The sequence below is a fragment of the Phascolarctos cinereus genome, unplaced genomic scaffold (genome assembly GCF_003287225.1).
Source record: "Phascolarctos cinereus isolate Bilbo 61053 unplaced genomic scaffold, phaCin_HiC Scaffold_3;HRSCAF=262, whole genome shotgun sequence".
Classification (NCBI taxonomy): domain Eukaryota; kingdom Metazoa; phylum Chordata; class Mammalia; order Diprotodontia; family Phascolarctidae; genus Phascolarctos; species Phascolarctos cinereus.
In genome coordinates this window covers 106722139-106736337 of record NW_027555736.1, presented here as the reverse complement: position 1 = coordinate 106736337, position 14199 = coordinate 106722139, and the positions used below count along the sequence as shown (strand labels likewise).

At 43.1% G+C, this 14199-nt stretch overlaps 1 protein-coding gene across 1 annotated transcript in view; it reads right to left on the bottom strand.

Moving 5' to 3' along the window:
* Positions 1 to 14199, bottom strand: part of SH3PXD2A (SH3 and PX domains 2A) — a 343376-nt gene that overhangs the window by 109638 nt on the left and 219539 nt on the right. The window contains 1 exon segment of the mRNA XM_078151076.1: positions 8897 to 8925. Coding sequence (XP_078007202.1) covers positions 8897 to 8925 — 29 coding nt within the window.

Here is a 14199-nt window from a genome sequence, read left to right as displayed (position 1 = left end):
CTACAAGCACCCAAGGCAAGATATACATCTAAAAAAAAAAGTAGCCCTTGTCCCATTGAAGGGAATTTCATACTTTTTTTCTGGAAGACAGAAGAGGAAGGAGGGGTTTCTTTCTCCTGAGAGCATCCCTGTGGGGTGCATCTTACACAACAGAATTATGGGTTTAGAACTGGAAGAGAAGTCTAAGAGCAACCCCTTCATTTTACAGATGAGGTCCAGAGACAGAAATGATTTGTCCAGGGTCACACAGATATTCCTATCAGAGCCATGGACCCCAGATCCTAAATTGTTTCCACAGTACTACAGCGCTCTCTAGGGCTTCTCACAAAGACACTGGGTAGAAAGGTTCCTATCAGGAGCGCTGGCTCACTGTGTACACAAGAGCTCAGATTCCCTCTGCCCCCCAACCCCCATACACACCAGTCATGTCTTAGGAGCTCCAGGAAGTTGGGCTGGTGGTCCAAGAACCACAATGGTCATAGAACCCCTTACTCTTCTGCTGTGTCTCCCTTCGACCAGACCACATCCATTTCAGTGATGGAGAATGGAATTAATCTGAGTTCTGTGCATTAAGGGAATAATATCTTCTGGGCACAAGGCCCATGGCGGATATAGGATCTGATTCATCTTCCAGAAAGCTTCACACTCTGTCTTCATGTCTTAGTGGCAGCTCAATTGAGAAGCCAGGTAGCTTCTGGAGGCCCTGGGTTCCTTTCTGGAATGGGAGTATTTTTGAGACACTGCCCCCAAGAGCCTCTCATCTTTATCCCCTTTGATTGCTCTGATGAGGTTGTTTAATGCCAGTTTAGCAGGTCCAAGCTTCTTTTCAAAATAATTTTTTCCTTGGCTCCTCGTCAAAGTCCTCACCATTGCATACTAAAAATACTATATACACGTAGCCCTCCAAACTATTACGTGGCTGTGTTCCAAAAGTTTATAAGATGGGTATTTGGAACTCAGAGCACATTTTCTCACAGATATAACGTTATGCGTTTTGGTTAAGTTCCCAGGCTAGCCCACAAAAACTCTAGTACTAATATTCTTAGCCTGAGTCCTGGGATTTTTGGGAGGAAAATTAAAAAAAAAACCACTCTCTGCCTTTCTTGGAGGTAAAACCAGAAGGCTGAAGTCTGCCTTAAGCCTCTTCTTCCTCCCTTTCTTTTATCTCTTCCACTTAAGTCTCATTCTACAAGCCTTTAAGACAGCTAGGTGGCACAGTGGACCTAGAGTCAAGAAGACCTGAGTTCAAATGTAGCCTCAGATACTTACCAGCTGTGTGACCCTGAACAAGTCACTTAACCTCTGTTTGCCTCTGGGAATAATAATAATACCTATCTTACAGGGTTGTTGTGAGAATCCAATGAGATAATATTTGTAAAAGTGCTTAGACACTTTATAAATACTTATTCCCTCCTTCTTCCTTTCCTTCCCCAACTCTGACTTCTACTCATGTCTGTCCTCCTCACCACACTGCCCCATACTTCAAAATGGCAGTTTCTGCAATTAAAACCACCTGTTCCTTCAGTCCAGCTAATTTTGACTAGGAATAGTTTGGACTGGACTAAAGAGGAAAGACACCTAATTAGAATGACTCATACTAAGGTGTGAATGACTAATAACTCTCTAAGGGGGTATGTACATTTTAAAAATAGGCACTTCTGAATTCAAATACCAAAGAGGTATTCAAATATGTCTGAGGGTATTTCAGAAAAACTAAAAAAGAAATATCCTCTCTGTTTGGAGGCATTTGGGGGCAGAAAGGTGCCCCAAGTAAGCAGACATGACCAGCTCTCCAAAACGGAGGAGGAAATTGGAGTGAAGAACACTAGAGAGCAGATTTTTGTAGCAAGGGATGTTGTAAATTGGAGATTACTCTCAATTCTTTCCCATCTAACATCTCATCTGAGTCTCATAATGACCTTATTCAGTACACAAAACATGTAGTATTATTCCCATTTTACAGATGAGAATACTTGAGGACCTAGAGGGTCAAAGTTACATGGCTAACAAGTGAGCGGGGATGGGGGGCGTTCACTAGAACTCAGATTTCCTGATTCTTGGGTGTAATGGCTTTTTTTTTTTTTTAACCACAACTACACAGCCTGAGTCACCTCAGGACTAGGATGTTCGAGAAGAGGATTTGGAGGGCTTCCTTCTCTTCTGGGCATCCAAGTCAGCTAGGCCAGAGAACAGTGCTAGCTCTCCAAAAGGGGAGAATTGTGTATGGAAACATCCAGAAATAGATTCACTTTCTCTGTCACCTCACTGCCAAAAGGAGGTGGGTTCGAGTGCAGCCAAAACCAAGACTCCTCCCTTTAATTCCCAATTAGGCTTCTGATTTCCAACTTGGATGGTGACATGGTGACATCAGGGTATAGGAGGGGTCTGTTTGACTATCAATTTTGAAACATCAGCATGGGTGAGAGATGCCAAAAGCTGATGCCTCTAACAAGACACATTCACTTCTGGAATGAGTCCCTGGGAGGTGCCAGGAAAAGTCTTGGGTGCATTCATAAAGGAGACAGAGTTCAAGCTCAGAGGACTTTGTTCCAGATGGATGGTTAGGGTAGGCCAAAGCTTTGAAAACTACACCTGACAATAGACGTGTTCCTATAATACAATCCTGTCTGGACAAACGCTACCCTTTCCTCCCACTGCCCCCTACAATGCATCCTCTGCTCCCTCAGAAGGATTCCGTGCACACCATACTCCGTGCACACCATACTTGCTCTTGCCTCGAGCCCCCTATTCATGCTATTCTGCCTGCTTGGGATATCCTCCTTTCCTTTTCTTCCTCTCTAGCCAAGTTCTCTTCAAAGGCTATACTCTTAAGTCCTACCACTTCCAGGAAGCTTTTCTTTTTTCTTCTCTCTCCTCTCCTCTCTCTCTCTCCCTCCCCTCCTCCCTCTCCCCTCCCTCCCCTCCCTCCTCCCCTCCTCCCCTCCCTCTCCCCTCCCCTCCCTCCCCTCCCCTCCCTCCCCTCTCCTCTCCTCTCCTCTCCTCTCCTCTCCTCTCTCTCTCTCTCTCTCTCTCTCTCTCTCTTTCTCTCCCCCTCTCCCTCTCCTTCTCCCTCCCTTTACCTCCCTCTCCCTCCCTCCCTCCCTTTCTCTACCTCTCATTCAGTGCTTAAGATGACATGTCATTTTGTAGTTTCCTGGGTATCTCCTCTGCTGGACTAGAAGCTCCCCATGGCCAGGTGCCATGTTTTATCGTTATGTCTCCTCCACAACATGAATTAGACTTGGCATATTAGGATCATTACATTTAAGATTTGAAGGGAACTTTAAAGATTATCTAGTTCAGTGCCTTCATTTTACAGATGACCAGAGAGATGAAGTGGCTTTGCCCAACATCACACATGTAGCAGCAGAGTATAGTGGACAGAACACTGACTCAGAAGGCAGAGGGCATGAGTTCAAATCCAGCCTTTGATGCATGCTACATTTTCGACCTTGTGCAAGTCACTAAACTTCTCAAGTCTCAGTTTCCTCATCTGTCAAATGAAAGGGTTGGATGAGATGGACTCTGGATCAATGATCTTATGTGTATCTAAGTGGCAGGGCAGTATTTCAAACTCAATTCATCTGACTCTAAATCTAATGCTCTATCCACCACACCATATTCAAGAAAAATTGGTTACATTCGTTGAGAACTCAGAGAACATTAGATTCTACTTAGAACCTCTAGTCTTGGAGTCTGTGAATTTGTTAGATAAATAAATATATACATATAGATAGCTATAGCTATATACACACATATGCATGTTTACCTATATACACATACATAAATATAAACTATATTTTAATATAATTGGTTTCCTTTGTATTTTATTTTATATATTTAAAAACATTATTCTGAGAAGGGATCCATAGGTTTCACCAGACATCCAAAGGGATCCATGACACAAAAAAACAGTTAAGAATCCCTGCTCTATAATCCAACACTCTCATTTTACAGGTGAAGAAAGTGAGGCCCTGAGGAGGGACATGATTTTCACAAGGTCACAAAGCTAGTTAATGGTAGAGCTGGGACTAATCCCCAAGTCTCCTGATTCCTACACCTGGGACAGGGGGAATTGGGGGAGGTTCCTTCAATGCCACATCAGAGCACCTCTATACTTAACTAAAGTAAAAGTCTCAGATTGTCTCCAGTAAGAAGTCTAGGCGACCCTCTTGATTCTTAAAGAGAAAGCTTCTTCATGCCTCTCCCTACCCAGCTAATGAAGCTCCATGGCTGGCTTTCACAAATCCAAGTTTGGATCAGAGAGACAGCTTAGTCTTCTTTGATGTCAGGCAGGGTCATTAATAATTGGGGAAACATGTGAAGATGACTATAAACTCTGTGTTTTTGTTTTCCTGAATCATGTGGCCTCTCTTACACAAGGCCACACGACTACCCAGAATCACTTGGTGATGTAGGAGGGTGGAGGGGAGAACGGAAAAACAAGACAAAGGACAAAGGCTTGGGGGCCAAGAGACCTCAGTTCTAGTCCCGATTCTGCCACTAAGTTCCTGTGTGACCTTGGGCAAGTCACTTCTTTGAGCCTCTGTTTCCCCATCTCGTAAAATGATGAAGCTGGATTTATATGCTCTCTAAAGGCTCTTCTGGAGGCCATCTCCAGTCGTCCTGATTTATATCTGGCCACTGGCTCCGGAGGAGAAAGTGAGGCTGGTGACTTTGCACAGCCCTCCCTCACTTAAATCCAACTTACTTGCTAGTCGTGGCATCATCTTCCTGATGTCATGGTCCTCTTTGAGAATAAAGGACAAACAACAACAACATGATATTTCTAGTCTGCTTCTACCTGACAGTGAGAAAGTTGGTGGCTGGAAAGGGGCGGGAACATAAAATCAGGCTCCTGCTATTAAGAAGCTCATTAATGAAATGTGGACTTTGAATCACTTGGCAAAATGTCAAATATTTCAGCACCACAGACAATAATGACTTAGACCTAGTAATCCAGAATTTCTTATCACTGGAATGGGAGCTGGCCTAAGAGTCAGTTTACCTATATAAATATTTCAGGTCCAAGAAGAGTTCATCTAAGTCCAAGAAGAAATCTTCTCATCCAACCCCCTCATTTTATAGATGGGGAAGATGAAGACAAGAAAGGAAAAGTGATTCACCCCCAAAGATCACTTGGACGAAAAGGTTTATCCAACACAATGAGTTTGTAGCAGAGATGGGACCAGAACAAGGCCTGGCGGTCTCCTGGCCTTCAACCCTGTTCTCTTTTCACTCTGGCGCACAGCTCTCACCACACAATTCTCAAGAAGGGAATTATCAAGGAAATATTTAAGCAAAATCTCAGGGACAATGTCAAGTTTGCCTAAGAGAACAAATTTCCTTAAGTACTTTACAGCATCCATTTGCATATTGTGCAAGGAATGTGACAATCACAGATGATTCATAGCTCTTCATTAAAGCAGGTCCAAAAGAAACTCTACATAAGCAACATTTTGCTTATTCACATCCCAGCAATGTCTCATGAAATTTCCTAATCCCATGATGCTCTGGCTAGTCACCTGGCATCGTGGGGAATGTTCCCACTTGTAACTGGGTAGTTAAAAAAAATGCATTAGATTTGAGATGAGAAGACATGCTTTCTTCAAATCCCTTGAGCAAACCAGTTCACCTCAGTTTTTTTCTCTAGAAAATGAGGGGATTGGACTGACCTCCAAGGTCCCTTCTAGCTCTGGCATTCTGTGATTCTGTGCTCCTGTCTCTGATGAGGATGCTGGGGCAATGTTTTCTCCAGCAAAGCCTCAGTTCCTCTTTGGAAACGTTTCCTCGAGAGCACAGAAGCCACATTGACAGAACTCTGGGGCAATTCTAAAGGAGGCTTCTGAAGGAAGCTGAATGGAAGGGTCAACTGCTGCCTCCTCCTCCATGAAATATTCTCTGCCATGCCCTCTCCCTCAGCCAGAAGAGCTGTTTTCCTCCTCTGAACGCCTACAGCTCTTTGTTCTTACTCCTCTTCTGACCCATTTTATTTTACAGTATAGTTATTTTTGAGCGAATCTTACCTCCCTTACTAGACTATGAGTGAATACTCCTCTGGGGGGCAGGGATAGTGACTTATGTATCTCCCTCAGCATTCAGCAAAAGTAACTACACAGAAGAGTACTCTAAGTCTTTTTAGTGGATTGAACTCACCCCGTTTTATAGATGAGGAAACTGAGGCTTGCCCAGGTCACCTGGATAGTTAGTGACTTACTAGGCCTAGAACCGAGATCAGTATAAACAATCAGATCTAGAACTGGAAAGAAACTTGGAGGCCACTGAATCCAATCCCCTCATTTTATAGTTGAGGAAATTACAGCCCAAAGAGGTTAAAATGATCTGCCCAAGGTCACATGGGTATTAAGCATCAGTGGCAGGATTTGAACCTAGGCCCTCTGACTCCAGGTCTGCTCTCCCATGCTATCTGATTCCTAATTAGTTCAAGGCTCTTTCCATTGTACCACACTTCCTCCCTACTCTAAAGTAAGTCTTATCCCATGGGATGTCATTCCAAGTACATGTCACCCAGAATTACGCTCAGCTCCTAATGCAACATGATACTTCCTAGGCTAGAATGCACCCAATCAGAGATGGCCATCACCATAATAGGACCACTCTTCTGGATTCATTCATTGCAATGGCCCTGAGACCGTGGTTCAGGTCTTAGCCAAAATGACCCCAAACAACCTCATATTGTGCTTTGAGATCAGAAGAGGTGGCTCAGTGGATAGGGTACTGGGCTTGGAATCAGGAAGACATCTTCCTGAGTTCAAATCTGGCCTCAGACACTTACTAGCTCTGTGACTCTGAGCAAGTCACTTAACTCTGTTTGCCTCAGGTTTCTATCTATAAAATGAGCTGGAGAAGGAAAAGCCAAACCACTCTAGGATCTTTGCCAAGAAAACCCCAAATGGGGTCACAAAGAGTCAGACACAACTGAAAATGACTGAATAACAACAACAAAACCCAACCATATTCTAGCATCCTACAGTTCATAAAAACACACATCTCCTCAACATGCCAAGAACAACCCAAACTAAATAAAAATGTAACTGGGAAATATTTAACAAAAAACAATACAATATAAAATAGATAATACTAACATGCGGTTTTCTGAGTCAATATGTGCCCATACCCTTCTGTACACTTTGGTGGCCCCCCATTTCGATTCGAGCTTCATATAACTGCCTTAGAGGGAGAGTTGGTTCGTTAGTGAGTTGGGGGCAGGGGGCATGAAGATGAAGGAGATGGATGTAACCATTCTACTGATCCCTATCATTCCTCCAAGGCGCAAAGGGTGCTGAGAAGAGGGGCTGGCAGGAAAAAGGACCCTGGATGGGTTTGACTGAGGCTCTTGGTGAGGTCCATTAGAGGTACTCCCTCTAGTTCATGATGGAACCTGCTCCAAGAGGGAGAAGCTGCAGCTGACACAACAGCACACACACACACACACACTCATGTATGCATGTACGCACACATGCATATACATACACATGCACACATGCAGCAAGGGGCTCCCAATGAGCACACAGAGACACATAACACATACCTTAACATGTAGATAATACTTGTAAACAGACACTCCACCTGCAAAACATCTTGACACCCACATATACACTCAACATACAAACAACCCTGAACTCATATCATACCCCAAATACACAATTCCCAACACCCCTTGACATATACCACACCTAACTCAGACAACGCACAGAATACATACCCTAACATATGCAATGCTACCCAACAGATGTATAAACACAAAGAAATACATACTCCTTAGCCCCACAATGAAGATTTCAATGTTCACCTAAGTACAAACAAAGACATCTATACCTCTCAGTGATGAAATCCTTTTACTGGCCCTACTGTCCCAAGGCAGGAAACTTAGAAGGAGAGACAGAGAAAGCCTTGTGACTTATATTGGTACTTTTCTCCCCTTTCTTCCCCCCCTCCCCATCTCCCTCCTTCTATTCCCCCCAGTCCAGCTACTGGTCTAGCTCATAACCCAGCTAACGCTTCAGGCACTGTTATCCCCACCTCTCATTTCTCAATTGGCCCCAAGGACTTGGTTTCTACCCTCTGAAGTACTTATGAATCTTAGTGAACATGCCCTTCCACCTTCCCAGCTTCAGGCTGAAGGAAGAGGCCCTAATGGTCTCCAGTGAAGGAGGGAGGGACTGAGGTCAGAAGTAGCCAATCCATTAAAGCTCCATTTGGTACAAGTACAACCTGCCCAGCCCGGTTAATGTCCAGCTGATCAACAAATGCCCAATGCAAGAGGAGATGCAGTAACCCTTTATTATCCTCCTCAAAGAGGAACAGAAAAATAAACCTTCCCCAAACCTCTGGGAGAGGGAAGCTGGGTTAAGGGCAGGGACGCAGAAGGAGAAAAAGACTCATTTTCTAGAAGGCTAGACCTATCAGTAAACATTCATTAGTGACCTTCCCCATCCCCACCTCTACTCTCTCCCCCCAAATACACACAGAGAAGAGGAAAGAGGAGCTTTTGGGGTCTGGCTGCTAGCATGCCTGGAAAAGAGGACAGAAAAAGGAGAAGAAGAGAGGAAAGAAGAAGAGAAGAGAGGACTAGGTTTAGGTTTAGGTTTGGGGTTTTCTGTTGGATAGTTCTTCCTGGACATGCTGAAGGGCTGGGTATGTGCCATGAGGTAGGTGACCCCTGGATATAGCATCTATCCAAATAAAATTGAATTTTGCACTAAGGCAAACAGATGAGCAACCTCAAGAAAAACGTAATTCCAAATGCTTTGGAGTGCAAGTCACTCTGCATGCCTCCCACCCCCCAGTGATCTGGAAAGAGTCTCCAGAGTACATGCAACAGGCAAAAAGAAGAGAAGGAAAAGACAAACAGTCCAGAGGTCCCACTGCTTACCTGATTTCCTCTTTGAACTTCCATAGTCCCTGAAAAAGAAGCAACAGCAGATAGACATGGTTAGCTTCAGTGTGACTGACTACTCTTCCAAGCCCTGGAGAGGAGCCCCAGGCTCCCACCCAGAGGCCCCAATCTCTCCCACTGACTGCTGCCTCCAGGCAGAGGGATTGAGGAATCCCCTGCGCAAGGGCTGGCCAGCCCCACTCAGGCTCAGGCTCAGGCTCAGCTCTGAGAGCAGCTGGTGCTGCAGTCAGACTCTGGCAAAGCCATGTGATCCCCAAGGCAAGGAGAACCTTCCGCAGAGCTGCGGTGCAGGCAAGCATAGCTCTGGGCTCCTCCCGGGGCTTCCCCATCATGCCCAGTTTCCCTCCCTCTGCCATCCTTTCCCCTTCATCACCTTGGACGGTCATAGAATTAACCCCTTGGGAGCCCAGACACCAGAGCTGGAGCAAGTGAATTCCTCTTCCCTGAATGCATAGATATCAGAGTACAGGGAAAGGAGAAGGATGTAATCTGCCACATCCCCACCCCTTATTTATCTGGTTCTTAGCCCCTAGACTGCCCTCAATGCCCATCTCTGTCTGTTAACATCTTAACTACCCTTCAATGCCCAGCTCAGATGGCACCTTTCCAAGAAGTCTTCTCTGTGCTCTCGGGCCAAGAAATAATTGTTCCTTTAATTGATTTTATAGCACTTCATATTCTTATGTATCTATATTATAATTTGCACTATAATTTATGTGTAGCCTTATCATGACAACTACATTGTAAACTGCCTGAGGGTAAGGGCACTACAGTTTTAGAATCTTCCTCAATGCCTAATGCAATTCAAGTCAATGAAGTAAAACTTAAGTATTTGTTGAATAAACCAGTGAATTTCTAGACAATAAAATGTAAATTCCTGGGGGGCAGAGACTGTTTTTCTTTCATTTTTGTACCTCCAGCACCTAGTCCAGTGCCAAAGGGGGCCAAGACACAAAACAAGTTAAGAAGCCCCACCTCAGACTACTGCAATGGTCTCCCTGCCTCAAGTCTATCCCCACTGCAGGCTATCTATCATCCACATGGCCAACCCACTGTCAGACTCCTACTCAATAATCTCTAGTGGCTGCTTCTATTGCCTTTATGGTAAAATAGAAACTGCTCTGGCTTTTAAAGCTTTTCACAATCTCAATATACATTACCTCCCACTGCCCCCATTCCCCTCTTGCCCCCCAAACTGCCATCTCTCACTCTATGATCTAGCCACAGTGGCCTTCCCTCTGGTCCTCACACATGACATGCCATCTCTTGTCTCGGCACTCTCACACTGTCTATCCCTTATGCTGGGAATCCCTTCTCACATCTGCTTTATAAAAATCCCTCTCTTCCTTAAGATGCAGCTCAATCATGACCTTCTACAACAGGGGTTCTTAACTAAGGGGTCCATGGATAGAATTAGGAGGTCTGTAAACTTTGCTGGGAAACAATTTACATCTTTATTATTTTCATTAACCTTAGGTTTCCTTTTGTAACCCTACATATTTTACTTCGTGCATTTAAAAAATATTATTCTAAGAAAAAGCACATTGGCTTCACCAGCTTGCCAAAAGGGTCCATGACCTCTAAAAAGGTTAAATAAAACATATGATCTACAGGAAGCCTTTCCTGATCCCCACAGCTGCTAGTTCCCTACTCCAACCCCAGCTACGTTGTATTTACTCTTTGTTGTTGTTTTTGAGTTGGTTCAGTTGAGTCCAACTCTTCATGGCACCAATTTTGGGGGTTTTCTTGGCAAAGATACTGGAGTGGTTTGCTATTTCCTTCTCCAACTTATTCTTTAAATATGTATATGTGTGTGTGTGTATGCATCTACATCTATATCTATCTATAACAGAATGTCAGCTCCTTCAGAGTAGGGATTATTTCATTCTTTATATTTGTAATACTAGAGCCCAGCAGAGCGCCTAATACATAACAGTCACTTCATCAAAGCTTTCTGAATGACTGATTGATTGGTGTCTCCCTTTGCCTCTGGTTTGCAGAAATGTCTTCATCTGACTCTAAATGTTTAATTCCCAGAATCTTAGACACTTAAGAGTTTAAAGGAGAGTCATATACGCCGTCTACTTCAACCGGCTAATCAGTGCAAGAATCTCTTCTAGACAGACCATATTTGATAGGGGCTTGCAGCCCCTGCTTTAACACCTCTCATGATGGGAAGCTCACTATCTCCCAAGGCAGCCCATTATGGTTTTAGAACTAAGTCTCCGTTCTTCTATTAAGTGGCCCCCTGAACCTAAGAAGAACAGGGTTGATTCTTCTTCACTTAACACTATGGACCAACGAGGAAAAAGAAGTACTGAGAAAAAAGCCCTGAATTTCCTCGGTTCCAGGCCAGCAATCTCTACTATCCTGAAACTAATTGCTTAGAAGAAAGAAAAAGATGGTGTGACTCTGCTCTATCTACCTAGGAGAGGAAGCCCCTCAGATATCCCCTCTCCCCTGAGCTTCTAGAGGATATTCCCTTAGGACTCTGACACCATTGTTGTAACTGGCCCCGTGGTGCTGGATGGAAGGGTAGCCCTTGAGGTGAGATGTACTGAGCAAGGCTCCAATCCGCCAAATATTTTTTCACCCTCATCAGCTACAGTATTTAAAATGCTACCATCAAAGACACATTCCTCAAAGACTCAAAAGTTTTGTAGTAACCACAAATTCTATTAAAAAAGAAATACTACTAGAAAATGTCTCACAGTAACTTTTACTAAGACACTTATACCTTAGTATAAATTAGTTTCTCAGATAATTTCCTTATGAATTTGGAAGGGCCTACAACAGAAGGAAAAATAGCAATACTCCCTAGCATTTTGACACTGCTGTTATATTCCTTCACGCATTTGAACCCTACAACAACCTTATAAGGTGGTGTGCATGTGCATTTTTATTATCATTCTACAGGTAAGGAATCTGAGGTCCAGAGAGATTAGAATTGTTCAAAGCTACATGGCTAGTAAGCTAGGACTTCAACTGAGTCTTCTGTCCACTATTCTTTCTGCTATCCCATGCTCTCCCTGGGCAATGGACCCCTGAGAGACAGAGAGAAGTTGCTAGAATATAGCGAGGTGTGGAAGAGAAATGTCACAATTTTGATTCTGACTAGTCTGGCCAAGAAGATGTTTTATTATCGCCAATACCAGCTGGGGACAATATGCAGGTAGAGGAACATACCCAAGCCTATTCACTTGTAGCATATGTAACTCTACTGCACCCTCCCCTTCTCCTAATCCTGGAGCATGGCCTAATGGAGGCACTGAAGAACAAGAGACTAGGGAAGCCTGGGGTCCTCTTATTATTAGGGAGTTGGTATCAACTTGCCCCTTGGGTTGAAGTTCACAGAGCTAGAACTAAACCTAAGCTTTCTGACTAAAAATTCAGTGTTTTTGCTTCACCAGGTATGGCACAGAGAGCCTGCTGGTGCAACACATGGGAGTGACAGTCAGCAAGTAACTAAGCCAGACTAAGGGTTTGGGAATCATGTTAAGAAAAAACATACCCTCTACTTAAGCTAATTTACTTATTCAGTGCCATACCAATCAAACTACCAAAAATTATTTTATAGAGCTAGAAAAAATAATAACAAGATTCATTTGGAAGGACAAAAGGCCCAGAATATCAAGGGAACTAATGAAAAGATGCTAGGGGAAGTAGCCTAGAAACTACAGGTCTTAAATTGTATTATAAAGCAGCAATCATCAAAACTACTTGGTGATGGCTAAGAAATAGAGTGGTGGATCAGTGGAATAGGTTAGGTACGCAAAACAAAATAGTCAATGACTATAGTAATCTACTGTTTGATAAACCCAAAGACCCCAGCTTCTGGGATAAGAACTCAGTATTTGACAAAAATTGCTGGGAAAACTAAAAAAGAGTATGGCAGAAACTAGGCACAGACCAAGATCTTACACCATATACCAAAATAAAATCAAAATGCATATATGATTTAGATATAAAGGCTGATTCTATAAGCAAACTGGGAGAGCAAGGAATAGTTTACCTGTCAGATTTATGGAGAACAGAATAGATTTATGACCAAACAAGAGACAGAGAACATTCATGAAATGCAAAGTGGATAATTTTGACTACATTAAGTTGAAAAGTTTTTGCACAAAGCCAATGCAACCAAGATTAGGAGGGAAGCAGAAAACTGGGAAAGGATTTTTATAACCAGTGTCTCCAAAAAGGGCCTAATTTCTAAAATATATAGAGAACTTAGTCAAATTAATAAGAATACAAGTCATTCCCTAATCGATAAATGGCCAAAGGATATGAACAGGCAGTTTTCAGATGAAGAAATTAAAGCCATCTACAGTTATATGAAAAAATGCTCTAAATCACTATTTGTTTGTTTGGCTTTTTTTTTTTTGGGTTAGGCAATGGGGTTAAGTAACTTGTCTAGGGTCACATAGCTAGTAAGTGTTATGTGTCTGAGGCCGGATTTGAACTCAGGTCCTCCTGAATCCAGGGCCGGTGCTCTATCTACTGCACCACCTAGCTGCCCCTCTAAATCACTACTGATTAGAGAAATGCAAATCAAAACAACTATGAGGTACCACATCACACCTATCATATTGGCTAACATGATAAAACAGAAAATGGTAAATGTTGGAGAAGATGTGGGAAAATTGGAACACTAATGCATTGTTGATGGAGTTGTGAACTGATCCAACCATTCCGAAGAGCAGTTTGGAACTATGCCCAAAGGGCTATAAAAATGTGCATACCATTTGACCCAGCAACAGCACTTCTAGGGCTGTATGCCAAAGAGATCATAAAAATGGGAAAAGGATCCACACGTACAAAAATATTTATAGCAGCTCTTTCTGGTGGCAAAGAATTGGAAAATGAGGGGATGCCCATCAATTGGGGAATGACTGAACAAGTTGTAGTATATGAATATAATGGAATACTATTGTGCTATAAGAAATGATGAGTAAGCGGAGTTCAGAAAAACCTGAAAAGACTGGTATGGACTGATGCTGATTGAAGTCAGCAGAACCAGGAGAACATTGTACACAGTAACAGCCACATTATGTGATAACTAACTTTGACAGACTTAGCTCTTCTCAGCAATGCAAGGATCTAAGACATCTCCAAAAGTCTCATGACGGAAAATGCTATTCACATCCAGAGAAAGAACTATGGAGTTTGAATGCAGATTGAAGCATATTATTTGCTCTTTTTTTTCTGTTTTGTTTTGTTTCTTCTTTCTTGTGGTTCCTCCTATTGGTCCTAATTCTTTTTTACAACATGACTAATGTAAA